Source organism: Globicephala melas, chromosome 11 (assembly GCF_963455315.2).
Source record: "Globicephala melas chromosome 11, mGloMel1.2, whole genome shotgun sequence".
NCBI classification, from domain to species: Eukaryota; Metazoa; Chordata; class Mammalia; order Artiodactyla; family Delphinidae; genus Globicephala; species Globicephala melas.
The window spans coordinates 17416264-17431095 of record NC_083324.2 but is presented as its reverse complement, the minus strand read 5'-3'; the positions used below and the strand labels follow the sequence as shown (position 1 = coordinate 17431095).

At 48.7% G+C, this 14832-nt stretch overlaps 1 protein-coding gene across 3 annotated transcripts in view; it reads right to left on the bottom strand.

Moving 5' to 3' along the window:
• Positions 1-14832, bottom strand: part of PDZRN3 (PDZ domain containing ring finger 3) — a 247234-nt gene that overhangs the window by 55623 nt on the left and 176779 nt on the right. Inside the window, exon 1 of one of the 3 annotated variants that reach the window (XM_060308001.1) lies at positions 894-1131. The exons of the other annotated variants lie outside the window; for them this stretch is intronic. Within the exon in view, the coding sequence (XP_060163984.1) occupies positions 894-962 (69 nt within the window). The 5' untranslated portion in view covers positions 963-1131. Of the gene's footprint in view, positions 1-893; positions 1132-14832 lie in introns of those variants that run through there. 3 annotated transcript variants of the gene reach the window in all.

Here is a 14832-nt window from a genome sequence, read left to right as displayed (position 1 = left end):
CGCCGTTTTTCTCAGTATAACAACCTTCTTCTAATGTGCTAATGTTAACATTCCTTTGTAACAGAATTATGATTTTCTGATTACTGGAGAAAAATTTGAAGGAGTTAGAATGATTTAAGGGGAAAATAATTAACTGTCAGGTATAGCAGTGTGAAAACCTCCTAGGTGAGGATAAGACCGGAATATTAAAAAATAAAACACTCAGCATGAACATAAGGTAAGTTCTCTGGGTCATACCGTAAATACCCCATTTCATCTCCACTGAAATTTCCTGCTAGCGACACTGCAGAAGTTTAGAGGAGTCATCGGCTGTGGACGAAAGCACCCGAGATCAAGCCACTTGCTCTGGAAGTTCTTAAAGTTTTCACAGGAGGAGGTATAGAAATGGCAAGTGTGAAGCGTGAATCTGAACCACATGTTCTGTTACGAGAAGTTGCTGAGAGACTGAAGAGTGCAGTAGACGCCTGTGCTCTCCTGAAAAGAGCGCCTTACAACTATTCGTAAACAGAGACAAAACCGTGCCAGCATTAATCATCCTCCACGTCTTCTGCAACTTGTTCACAGGGTGTGTGACCACGCGTTGACCCTGCCTAGGACATCTGTCCGCCACTCCGGGGAGAGCGGGCAATTGTAAAGGAGCTTTGTGACATTATAGCTTGAACCACACCTTATGGCCCTCAGCATCTACTGAAATATTCAAATACAAGCATTTAGGTGCCACTGAAAAGGAAATCACCTAAGAGACTTAATAGAAAATATGCAGAAACGTCAGAGAGGCTGTCACATTCCAAGTACACACACGCACAGAAATCCCCAATTCCTTCCCCAGAAGTTACGCTCAGCCAGGTGAGTGCCCGGGCGCTCCCACAGGAAAAGAGGCAGCGCGTCGTTACCTGACAAACTTCGTAGAGTAATTTGTACTGCTCCTCTGGCTTCTGCAGGCTGCACAAACTGCATCCCATGTTTAGAGAACCGGCAGACGAAGGCTGCAGGACTCGCCGGCGCCCGGGAGGAGCAGCGCCTTCAGCATGCAGGCATGAAGGTGTCCTCGGAGAGCCTCAGGTGCCAGGTGCTGCGACACGACACTGCACGCTGGCGGTGCTCTCCTCAGAGGCTGCAAACAACTCTCTCCCCTTCCACGCTCCCTTCCCTAGCAGCAGCATGCACGCGCACACACAGACACACACGCACGCACGCACACACACCACTCCCTCCTCTGAGTGACTCTGGCAGCTGGATTGTGGTCCAATGCACACGCTATATATACTGCCGCTCATGCATATTAATCAGCCCTCATTGACTATTCATAACAGACAATGATACAGAAGCTATAATTGCCAACCATGACAGTTGAAATTTCTCTAATTAACAAGCAAGTACTCCGGTGGCAGGGAATAATAAAACACACTAACAGTTTTGCAAGCCATTTTCTGGCAGTTACAAATAAACATGACTGCATTTTGAGCCGGGTCTCTTAGGATAATCCTTAATGCATTTAAGCTAAGTAGAAATTCATTTTTAAATATACCATAACATTTCTGATGATATAAAATGTATTTAATGCTGTAGAAAATGACAGCATATAAACGGGTTTTATGGAATGGACATGTTTTGAATCACGTTCATGTAATATTTAGCGCTTTACTAGGCTGCAAGAATAATCCTCCACGTATGAATAAAATATAAAAATTTAAATTGCAAGATATATGCGTGAGTATGCAAAGTAACCAGGGGGGTGTAAGGAGAGAGGCTGCCCTAAAGGTGAGCAAGCAGATAATCATTGCCAAGGTGCATTTCCAATTCCCAAAGCAGAAAGTTATCTGTGAAAGGGCTCCCGGGCTAATTGGAAGGAAGAGAAGCGGCCAGTCTCGCGCATCCCCACAGCCATGCAGCAGTGAGCTAAGTATCACTGGCTACTGCACATCTGTATCCAATGTTCTGTATCTGCCTAGACTTCTGTAGCTTTGCCCTGCCCTGAGTCTCAAAGAAGCAGGGACCTGTCATTGCCCACGGAAGGTGAGCACAGATAGGACTGAAGACATTTGGTCTTTGCTGCATTGCTTCTTGCCCCGCTTTCATTCAGCCTCTGTACTTACTATGTAAGCTTGATGGCTGCAAAAAGACTTAAAAAAAATTTATCAACAACCGTCCCGCTACCAGAACGAAATGCACAGTCAGTTCCTTTTTTCTCAACCCAAGTGGTTGATGTTTAAAATTCTCACAATTGGGGGCTTCCCTGGTGGCGCAGTGGTTGAGAATCTGCCTGCTAATGCAGGGGACACGGGTTCGAGCCCTGGTCTGGGAAGATCCCACATGCCGCGGAGCAACTAGGCCCGTGAGCCACAACGACTGAGCCTACGCGTCTGGAGCCTGTGCTCCGCAACAAGAGAGGCCGCGATAGTGAGAGGCCCGCGCACCGCGATGAAGAGTGGCCCCCGCTTGCCACAACTAGAGAAAGCCCTCGCACAGAAACGAAGACCCAACACAGCCAAAAATAAATAAATTTAAAAATAAATAAATAAATACTCCTGTTCTCTGTTTAAAAAAAAAAAAATTCTCACAACTGCTTCCACAGCCTTCACTCCCTTCAGTTTATAAAGGCTGAACGGTTTCTCAGGAGGGCTCCCACGTCTCCTGTCAAGAGGCATCACGGAGCCTGAAGAAGAAAGCTCCCTTTCTCTGGGAACCAAGACACACCTGCGATGCGAGTAAACCAGTCCCAGTAAACTTCGGCTTGGGCTGGTGGCCAGCGGGCACAGCTGGTCCCATTTCTCACCTCTGTCTCAGGTCCTCACCTGGCGTCACCATCTGGGCTGGAGCAGAGAGCTGAGGTGTGGCACCAGGGAGAGGAAGCCGCAGACAGAGCTGGGCAGTGGCAGTGACCTCTGACTTGCTTTGATGCTGGGAAGGGGCCTTATGCATCCATGAGTAAGTCACTGAGACCTCCGTTTCCTAATCTCCAAGTAGGTATAATGCGAATGACCTTGCAGAGTTTTGCTGCCAGGATGTGAGAAAACACAGGTGGTTCAAACCCAAACCAGAGGCTATGTTTGTTCATGCCCCTGGCCTCATCCCCAGAGCCTTCCGTCAGGAAGTCCGCTCTCTTCTACTCCACACTAGATCTCACATCTGCCCACTTCTCTGTTGCCCAGGGCCCGCCATCCAGTCTCACCTGGATGACATCAGGAACCTCCTGTCCCGCTCTCTGCATCCTCTCGTGCCTCCCCACTGACTGCCCCTCCCCCAATCCACTCTCCACATGCCAGGTTGTTCTTTATGAAGCAGGTATCCCACCACCTCTTTTGTTTGCTTTGGGACCCTCCGATGACCTTTCATCACGCTTGGATTAAAATCAAACCCTCCGCCAGGGCCTCCAATGCCCCATAAAGTCAGATCCTTACCCATCGATTGCTCCATCCCCATCATCCCCCACACTCCCTCCCTACACCGCTCCAGGGCTCACCTCACTTCTGTCGGGGCCTCTGCAAGTGTGGTTCCCTCTGCCAGAAGGGCTCCTGCCCTTCTCCTTCTGACCCACCCAGCACCCCCATCTCAGCTCAAATGAAGCCTCCTTAGAAAAGCTTTTGCCAGGCACCTTGTATGAATTTATTTCTCATTCCTCCAAATTACTGTGTCATTTCAACCCATTCATTTCCTTTGCATCACTCTTCAAATGAATGAATGATCCTGTCCACGCATGCTCATTTGCCTCCTGAGTCTCCCTGGCTAGGAATTCCAGCGTCCTGAGAGCAGGGACCGGGTCCGAATGTGACCACAGTCCAGCCCCGTGAAGGTGCTTGCAGAACACATACTCTGTGGCTCAATGAATACGTGAGGTTGGCCCAGCGGTCTCAGTAACTTTCAGTTAGAGCTCAAACCACAAGTGCCACATGCAGAGGAAAACAGCGTGCTTGGGTCCCCACGAGGGAATCACGGTTACTTTTCCTCCCCCAATGCTGTGGGCCTTCGAATTATTTTTTTTTTTTTGGCAAGTTTTTGTGTTTCACAGTTAGCTTTCTTCGTCGTTTCACTGTACATCCCCAAATCAGTGTAGAAATGGGCCCTGGCTAAGTGGATGGGCAACTTCTGCCAATCCTTCTCCTGTTGCTTAGAAAACTTTCACATCTCAACCGAAAGCCAAGAGTTTTATTGCATAATGCCCTGTACTTCAGAGCGGTGTTTCTCAAACTTTGGGGGCTTACAAACCCTTCACACTCTTAAAAAATCACCGACACCCTCCCCAAAGGGCCATTGTTTGTTTATGTGGGTTATGTCTACTGCAGTGTAGCATGTTAGAGGCAATGAGAAATTTAAAAATATTTATTCCCTAATTCATTTAAAAGAGCAATAACAAATCCATTACAGATTAATATAAACAACATTTTTGGAAAAGTTACCATACTTTCCAAAACAAAAAGATTTTTTGAGAAGAATGGCACTGTTTTAACATTTTCACAAAAGTCTTCATATCTCGCTAGATTGAAGACAGCTGGCCTTTCACAGTGCTTTCTGCATTCAGTCCTTTCTGATACCGGGTCATAGAGGAGCTTCTAGAAAACTCCACAGTACTGTACACTCATAAGGGAATGAGAGTGAAAGAAAGAGGAATATAATACCTTGGTATTCTTATGAAAATAGTTTTGACCTCAAGAACCCTCAGTGGTACCTGGGTCACGCTCTGAGAAGGTCGCTTTAGAAGGACACGTCCATGAGCTGGGTGTCTTAGAGCCTCTTGCTCTAAGAAGAGGAGGAGTAGAGAAATTACTCATGCAAATTCAATTCATGGTTGGTTTTCCACCCACTTGTGATTAATTGGAATTATTTGGATTCATTAATTGGAATTAATTGGTATTATTTGGAATCAACAATGTAAAACACTCATGTACCCATTATAGTCAAAACAAGACTTTCTTGTGATAATCTGCCTTAAAACTACCCTTTACATTGGAAAATCATCTAGGGCATCAAGAATACGGTTTCGGGGGCTTCCCTGGTGGCGCAGTGGTTGAGGGTCCGCCTGCCGATGCAGGGGACACGGGTTCGTGCCCTGGTCCGGGAAGATCCCACATGCCGCGGAGCGGCTGGGCCCGTGAGCCGTGGCCGCTGAGCCTGCGCGTCCAGAGCCTGTGCTCCGCAACGGGAGAGGCCACAACAGTGAGAGGCCCGCGTACCGCAAAAAAAAAAAAAAAAAAAAGAATACGGTTTCGCTTTCAAAATGTTGCTTTCGCAGAGTATGTAAGAAATACAATTGTGTGAAGGGAGGTTCACCTATCTTGTGCCATACACGAGGCATTTCACGCCGTGGATCCAAAAGGCACAGAAAGTCTGCGAGCGACAGGAAGTCATTTACAACAGAACTGTTTTTGAGAGAACAGCTGTCCCAGGAAAAATGAAAACTACTGGCTGTCCACAGGCGCACACGGTTTGCCGAAGACGCTGAACATCCTTTCCAAGTTAGTTATCACCCCAATGGAAGGTGCTTCGTAGGTTCACCAGCGCCCACGGCACTCTCCCCTCTCTGCACCAACTGACGCCCGCTTCTTCCTGCCTTCGTGGAAAGGAAAACTACAGTGCAAAGCAGCGTCACTGAGGAAAACACACTGAGAGAGACGGACAGAAGAGACACGGACAGTGGGGGCTGACGGGGACCGGGGAATATCCTTTACAATCGTCCTTTGAACTTCCGTAAGTCATCAGGGATGCTGCGAAAGTCAGCAGATGGAGACATCAACTCACGTTCACTTAATTGAGGATGCATCCAACTAATTCAAGCATATCATTTTCAGCACACAGACTGGGGCGTCTATTCGTCTGACACCTGTAAGACGGCCTTCTTGTTTTTCCCACTGTATGATAAGCACAGGTCTCAGCAAAACTACAGACTTTCAGCCGAACTCTATGTTCTTCTGGGAAGAGCCATGACAAAAAAGAGGAGGGACGATGGGGCTAAGGAGGAAACAAGACCATATGGAGCGATGGAGCCCTTTTGGGGCCAGCCCCAGCTAGTCGAGGAATAAATCCCATCTCCCCCCAGTCTCTGAGAGACCTGCCTACTGGCTCTGCCTCGCCTTGGGCTCCTTTCAGCTTGCTTCCAGATCATACGGATTCACTAACTTGGCTTCCTCCTGGTTTGAACCTCACTCTCACTTCAATTCCTACCATATACTGTGGCTAGGATACTCTCTCTTGCGTGCGCGCGCGCGCACACACACACACACACACACACACACACACACAGCTGATAAACTCACTGCCCTCAAGCTGCAGCCCAAGCTCCGCGTGTGTGGCTCTGGCCTTCTTGCTCTGCCCCAGCTTCCTCTGTCTTCTCTGTTGTCCAGCAGCACTTCCTGCATTAGGTTCCTGCACGCCTCCATGACTGCGCACCTGCTGGGTCCCTGGCCTGGACTGCGCATCTCCATCACCTTCGATGCGCCCCTTAAATCTCCCCGCCTCTCCCCACCAGCAACAGGGACCCTCCTCAGTGCTCACTGCACTTCTGCTGCCTCCTTACGGATGCTTCAGCCTGCGTGGTCCTTCTGTGTCTGCATCCCCTCTTCCTCCCTGGAGAGGGCTATTCCAGTGCAAGGCCCAGGCCTAATCCAGTTGTATGTGTCCACCACCCTCCCTCAACCAGAGATGGTCAATAATGAATCAATACAGCACTGGGTATTTATGGGGCGCCCACTCTGTACCTGGCACTTTCCTGGGTCCTGAGAATATAGCAGTGACCCAAATGGACAAAGAAGCCTGTTCTTACCCTCAAGATCAAGGCCATAAACCCGGAAAAAGCACTTTTTATGTCTGCTAGGGTCTGAATGTTTGTGTGCCCCCAAAAGTCGTATGTTAAAATCCTAATGCCCCCATGTGACGGCATTGGGAGGTGGGGCTTCGGGGAGAGGCTTAGGTCATGAGGGTGGGGCCCTCCTGAACGGGATTAGTGCTCAGATAAAAGCCACTCCACAGAGATGCCAGTCCCTTGCACCATGTGATGATACAACTCAAAGTCTGTGACCTAGAAGCAAGGCCTCACCCATCATGCCGGCACCCTGATCTTGGGACTTCCAGCCTCCAGAACCGTGAGCAATAAACGTCTGCTACTGGTAAGCCACAGAGTCTACGCTGCTTTGTTACAGGAGTGCGAACGAACTAAGACAGCACCTTCGGGACAAAAATTGCTCCTACAAGCCCCCCTACTAGTCACGGCCAGAGATTCAAAGTTACAATCTGTTGAGGAAACGCGTTAGCAAATTCTAGTTAACCCTCGTCTTTGTCAAGGTGACTTTTCTACAGCTTGTCTGAACCCCATTCAGTGACTTCTTGAATTGATTCTTGAACAAAAAGTAAGAATTGCTAGAAAGCCAAGTGTGGATGGAAACCACATCATCACAGGAAAGAGAAAAAGCAACTTCAAAGAGGTCAGGACACATAGAAAAATGTCAGATGAGTCGAAAGAATATATCAGAGCAGCTACGAGTGCCATTTTATTTCTGAAAAAGCTACCTAAACTCAGAACATCTACTCAGGACCTCAAATCTTGCTTAAAAAAAATGAAAGGATATTCTTCCCTTGCCAAATGGATGGAGGTGCTGCTGTCCTGGGCTCCAGGTGCCTGATGAGGTGCTGGGTGCTGGAGACGGATAGCTCGCTGTTCTACCGGGAGCCATTTGGAGAGAAGGCGCACGCTGGGCCCCGCAGGGGTGGGGTGGGTGGAAGAGAAGGCGGGCTGAGGGCAGCCTGGCCACGGCTGCTGCTCAAACCCCGTGTGGGTGTACGAGCATCAGTCTCTGACAGCTGCTCAATGAACCACAAAACAGGCCACCGGACACGACTGCAGCAAGAGCAACAGGGATCAGCCCCTGGGAGGCTGGAACGCGGGTGTCGAGGACGAAGACAGCCAGTGGGAAAGAGCTCCGATGGGCCCTGACTTCAACACAAGCCCCGGGGAGGCCCCTGGAGATGCTTTAATTCCTTGCAGCCCCAGAGCACGTTGTGTGTTTCTGGGGGGTGCCAGTGCCTCTATTTCCCCGAGGAGATTTGAAATTCCTATAGGGTGGATTCCTGAGTGAGTCATCTCTGTGACCCCAGAAATGCCTAGAAAGCATCCGACCCCAAGGAGGCTTCGCTCTGAAAGGCATGTGGAAGTGATGTATGTTGTAGCCCTGTGACCCTGCCCAGGCTCCCAGCGACCTTGGGGGTTATCTTGGCCTTGAGGAGACCCTGCTGGGTCTGCTCCAACCACTGGACGTGAGACCTGACAGCCAGAAAGAAGATTAGAGGCCGGGAGTCCAGGCGGGAGAGATGGAGGTGACAAAGAGACATGTGGACACGGAGATGGAAGAGACAAGAAATGACCGGAGAGGGTGTCGGGACAGTATGTGGGAGAATGAAGGTGGGAGCCCTGCACATGCTTTAACGTCCCAGGCAGCTGAGCTGTGAAGAGAGACTTGGACGAGAGAGAAGGAAAGCAGGTGACAGTACAGACAGCCAGGACGAAGACACCTCGGGAAGAGGAAGGTTGGGAGACATTCAGAATTGGAGCCGAGGGACACAAGAAAATGGTACCAGGCATGTTATCAGGGATTCAGGGGAAAGACTAGACTAACAGGCTGGAAAAAAAGTACATAAAGGGACAAATGAACACTATAAAACCCTGGAGGGACAGAGGAGGAGATGTGACCTCATTAAGTTAAACACCTAAGTCAGAGGTTACAGACTGCATGCCGGACCAGCACGGCATCTTCACCTTTGGATCAGGTGCTGATTCAATAAGTCAGCTGTTTTCACCTAACTGTGTAGAGTTCCTCTTTGTTGTTGTTTTTACATCTTTTGATACATTTTCTAGGTCTGGCACACAGGGCCTTGCATCTCCATGTGACAAACGTGGGGCAAGTGCAGAGTCCGGGCTGCCGCCTTGAGATGGACGTGTGGTCCCCATTTCCCTCCCAGGCCTCCTCGCTCGCAGTTTAAGCTGGCGCCCAGGTCCCCGTGGTTGTTGGCTTAAAATATAAAATGAGTCTGGGTATAAGACCACAGGCGGAGACTACAGGCCGGGCTGCTGGGCGGCCCACCTCCCTCCTGCACCTGGGGAAGCCCTGTTCCCCCAGGCTGGCTCTCCCGGGGGAATCAGGCTGGTCTCAGCTCAGCAGCTCTAGCCCAGGGGTGGCGGGAGGAATGTACCTGCAGGACTCATTGCCTATTGACTCACTACCTCCTTACTAATCGCCTGTTGTGAGCCAGGCACTATGGTTGAGGGATAAACAAAACAGAAAAGCCCTGCCCTCATGGAACGGCCACCCTGGACTTGACCTGGGGCCTCCCCAGGACTGCAGCTGCTCTAAGTTCACCGATGGCTTCTCCACTGTCAAACTGCAACACTCCTTCAGTCCTTGGTCTGGGTAGCTTTCCTGCAGCAACTTTCCACTCAGGTCTTCCCGGGTCTACATCAGTATGTTCCAAACTTTCAGATGTAGGGAGCTACCATGATTGTTGATATACTAGCCTCAGCACTATTTACCTGATACTTTTCTTTAAAGCTACTCAATTGGTTTTATTTAAACACATGTATCTTTTGTTTGTTTGTTTACGGTACGCGGGCCTCTCACTGTTGTGGCCTCTCCCAGTTGCGGAGCACAGGCTCTGGACGCGCAGGCTCAGCGGCCATGGCTCACGGGCCCAGCTGCTCCGCGGCATGTGGGATCTTCCCGGACCGGGGCACGAACCCGTGTCCCCTGCATCGGCAGGCGGACTCTCAACCACTGCGCCACCAGGGAAGCCCTAAACACATGTATCTTAAAGTGAAACCTAATCCTGACTGTAAATGGAAACCATTATCACTGGCTATGTATTGATATAAAAAATTACAGTAAACATTATCACATGAATTCCAAAATATAAAAGGGGTTCGTTCTCATACCACAAATTCTTCTGATGTCCCACGTTTACCACGTTGTGTGGAATGTACATCCACTTGGCGCTCAGTTTCAGCCTCACCGTGACCTTGCCCATGTCTGTTTTGCCAACCTTCTCGATTTCCCCCTACCCTACCTGACGGACATCCCCAATCTCTTCACTCCATTTATGCTTTTATTGAGACTGTTAGCTCTAATGAGAATACCCTTCGACAAGCACAAACCTCTGCTTGTCGAAATGTGGACTCCATCCTTCAAATCCCATTCATATTAAGGCCAACCCCAATCTCCTCATCAAAATTTCTCTCCCGTCCCTGGGTGCCCTGCCAGAGCCGTGTGCTACAATCTGCACTGTGCTAGCTTCTTGGGGGCATGTCTGTCTGTCTTCCCAATCATTGAGCTTGAAGCTGGCAAACGTTACCCTGAGGATCTGGAACAGAATGGTGACCGTGACCAGCTTCTTCCTTCTAAGAGGAAAGCTACAAGGTCCTGGAGACAGACACTCTGCCATGTTTTATGACCAATAAATAGTGATTCATCAGTAAGCGAGCATTTACCGAGCATCTGTGCTCCACACCGCACCAGCTGACGGAGCACGGAAAAATGGTCAAACCTTGTCTCTGTACTCAGGGAGCTCAGCACCTCCTCTGGAAGACAGGACTGAGCTGTGAAGGGGAGAAAGGGGAAGTCAGCACTACAGACAGGAGACTGAGACACATTCCTCCTAATAACCCCACTGGGGCAACTACAGCAAAGCTCCTTGGGACCATGCCTCTGGGTTTGTTGTGATTCCTCCAGCCTCTGTGGGGCGGGCGTGATTTGAGCTGGTTGCTGCAAGATGGAGGGAATTCGGACCTAGGAAGAAACGATCCAGGCTGGAGACTGAATGCACTTCCTGCTGGACATGAAGCTGCGTGCCAGGAAAGGTAAGCCCATGGGAATGGTGGCCTGGAAAGCAAAGGGGTGCTGGGACAGAGTGACGTCTGAGAAAGTGGCCTGGGATGTGAAGGGGGAAAGGTATAAAATGGCAAGAGGGTAACACCAGGGTAGAGCTCACGTCGGGAATTCAGAACTGGGTGTCCCAACCGGCAAACTACTCTGTACTTTCTTTGGCGGATGTCAGGTGGAACTGCAGCCATAAGTGGATCTGGGAAACGCAGCTTCTCTTTTTCATTCCTGGCCAGATTCTAGGACTCAGGACAGGCCCCTGCAGCAGACAGTCCTTTCCAATAGCCTGTAACTGAGCCACAGGCTACTGGACAGTTTGCATCTGAAGGAATTTGGAGGACAGGAGAAGCATGAGCTGGATGGATGACTTGGGCACTAAGGAGAAGCTCGTTCAATATTTTAAAATCACTCAGAAGATAAACAAGTCATTGTGACAAAGAGACTTACTTGAGGAAGAAAGAGCATCGCAAAGTGAGGCTTCATAATTCACCTGTACCTATAAGGTTCATGTGCTATCAAGTCTGAAATTACTTATCAGGCTTCTATCCTGGATTTACTTTCTATATAAAATAGCACTTCAGAGAATAAGTAAACACTATTATGACCAATGGTTGGTTTTAAGAGAAAAATGCTCTCTCACCAATGGCAATACAAATTTTTTTTTTTAACATTCTAGGGGAAAATATAACGACGCAATATACTGGAGAACCAGGTAAGAACTATTGACGTTGTACTTAATCTTTAAAACTGATATACGTGTGTCCAAAAGCTAATAAAGTTCCCTCTAATATAAATGGCGGGGTGGTGGGGGGAGTAAAACACTAGATCACAGGCAGTACTCATGCTTCGGCTTCTGGTCTTACGGGCAGAGCCCAAGGGCAGAGAAAATTGAAGTGATTTAAAATAGTCCCTGATAGGATATATCTGATATTAGTGGGCTTGTTGAAGCGGCGGAACAGTAATATCGGAGAAACACAAAGGTGTAAAACCCATTAATGTGCGTCCAAATGTTTTGATGGCTGGACCTCAACATCTTTCAGTGATCTGCCCATGGGATGGGCAAACTTGTGCTGGGTAATATCAACGAGAAAGCCAGTGAGTGGGTGCTTTGAAACCACAATTTATTTTATGGGATGAAGCGAGGAACACTAACAGCTTCTTTCACTTTGCACCTTTCACGGTACAGGTGTCCCCGTCAGCATTCTGAGTTCTGCCCATCTTGTTTTTGCATCCATCTACCATGACCTACCTTGGGGCAAGGTATTTTATTATAGGAAAAGGAACAAATACACTGTTAACGTCAGCAGTGGGTGTTCTTTCAAAGCTTTGCTTGACCAAGCCATACTCCAGTCTCACTCACTTGCACACCAGCCAGTCTTTGAATCGTGCCATGCACACTACAAAACGATACTTCTCCATCACTTGGAGTTCACGAACTGGTAAAATTAAAGGGGAAAAGATATCTGAGGACTAATAGAAGGGCCAGATACAGATCGTCTTGCAAGGACCTTAAAGAAACAAAAATCATCTGTTGGTACCGTAACTGAAAAAACAAACAAACATAAGAATCATTGGACTTAATCTAAGAATTTAAAAAACAGAATGAATTTCTATTTCCAAAATACCGCACTGTCATATTTGACTCTCTTTATAGGTTATTTGGTCGTTGTAGCTACAGACAGCCCACATTCCAGGGAAGCTGCAGAAGAACACGAAAGCCAGGCTGCTTCTGGTAATTTCCCTGGCTTTAGGAAGAAGGGCTAACCCGGGCGCTCAGAAGAACAGAGGATTGAGCATGTTTTCTGCTCACTTCCTTCTTTCCGATACTGAACTGTAACGCACCATGCTGATCAGCTTTCTGTATCTTACCGCCTTTTTTTTTGTAAATTGAGGAGTAGCTAATTTACACTGTTGTGTTAGTTTCAAGTGTCCAGCAAAGTGATTCAGTCATACATATATAGGTATGTATTCCTTTCCAGATCGTTCCCATCATAGGCTATTATAGGATATTGAGTAGAGTTCCCTGTGCTATCCCGTAGGTCCTTGTTGTCTGCCTATTTTATACACAGTAGTGTGTGTATCCTGCCATCTGAACCAGCCCTCAGTGTTTCCCACGTCAACGGTGCCAGGTGGGGCTGAGCCGCAGCTCCTGCCTCACCCCCTTGCAGGGGTTCCCAGCCTGCTGGGCCCTCTGCTCCCCGTCACAGAACAGCACAGAAGGATTCCCGAGGGATTCACACAGACATGGGCTGAACCTTCCCTGCTTCTTTCCAAGCTCTTCAAATCCACATATTTTGCAATCCATGTATTTATCTCTGCTACCTCCTCTCCCCAAATTATATGCATCGGTGGAGAAACAAACTTTGCGCACCTTCTTTTTTTAAAAAATTTTTTAAAAATTGTTTTTATTGTGGTAGAAGTCACGTAATATAAAACATGCTATTGTAACCATATTTAAGTGTACAGTGTACAGTTCAGGGCACTAAGCACCTTTGCACTGCTGTGCAACTCTAACCATCATCCGTCTCCCGAATGTTTCATCTTCCTCAACGAAACTGTCCCCACTGAACACTAACTCCCCTTCCCTCCCATACCCCGCCCCCCTCGCCCCCGGCATCTACCAGTGTACTTTCTGACTCTATGAATTTGACTGTTCTAGGCACCTCGTATACGTGGTATCAAACAGTATTCTTCTGCACCTACCGTAGAAACCGCGTATCCTTCCACATTCCTCTCCCCAAGCTTACGCCGGAAACGGAGGCTTCTCTGCTTCTGAACTCAGGCCCTCCATGCTGGCAGTCGCGGCCTCCCAAACTGGACCCCTCCCACCGTCCACTCTAGTCTGTCCAGTCTGGCCTCTGCTGCCTGTCTCTTCCCTCCCCAGGCCCAGGGAAGTGTCCTCATTTTAAAGGGGGCGGGGCCACGCTCGACTCCGCCCCACCCCCTCCTCCTCCTGGTCGCTGCCGCGCTTCCTGACGGTGGCGTCCGACGGTGCCCGCGCTCCTTCCTCACCTCGACACCACGTGGGATGCTGGGCACCTCACCCCTCCCTCCCACTGCCAAACGCGCTCCATCTCGGGTCACACTGCCTTCTCAATTGTCACAACTGAGGACCCTGTGCAAATCCTCGATCCAAACTATCTAAGCAGGAGGACACAGAGATCCACGGTCCAAGATGCACCTCCATCCACTTTAGGGATAAGCTGCTGTCCAAAATGATTAGGGGCCGGTGGCCAAGGTCACCCAGCTACTTAGTGGCACAACTGGGATGTGACCCCAGCCTTCCGGCCACTGTGTTAGGGTCCTTTTTCCTAGACACCACCACCTGCCTTGCCTTCTCCGGTAAGGTCTGACCCTGTGGACCATCCACTCCATCTTAATTCCTCCTTAGTCCTCCTGTTCACATATATTCCTCATGTCCATGGATCCCCCTCGTGCTGGTTTCCCTTCCTCCTCCTCCCTTACAAATAAATGGGGAACACCTAAGTCAATTAGAGAAAGAAGAACAAAAAAACCCCAAAGTTAGCAGAAGGAAAGAAATCATAAAGATCAGATCAGAAAGAAATGAAGAAAACAATAGCAAAGATCAATAAAACTAAAAGCTGCTTCTTTGAGAAGATAAACAAAATTGATAAACCATTAGCCAGACTCATCAAGAAAAAAAGGGAGAAGACTCAAATCAACAGAATTAGAAATGAAAAAGGAAAAGTAACAACTGACACTGCAGAAATACAAAGCATCGTAAGAGACTATTACAAGCAACTCAATAAAATGGACAACCTGGAAGAAATGGACAAATTCTTAGAAAAGTACAACCTGCCAAGACTGAACCAGGAAGAAACAGAAAACACGAACAGACTAATCACAAGCACTGAAATTGAAACTGTGATTAAAAATCTTCCAACAGGGCTTCCCTGGTGGCGCAGTGGTTGAGAGTCCGCCTGCCGATGCAGGGGACGCGGGTTCGTGCCCCGGT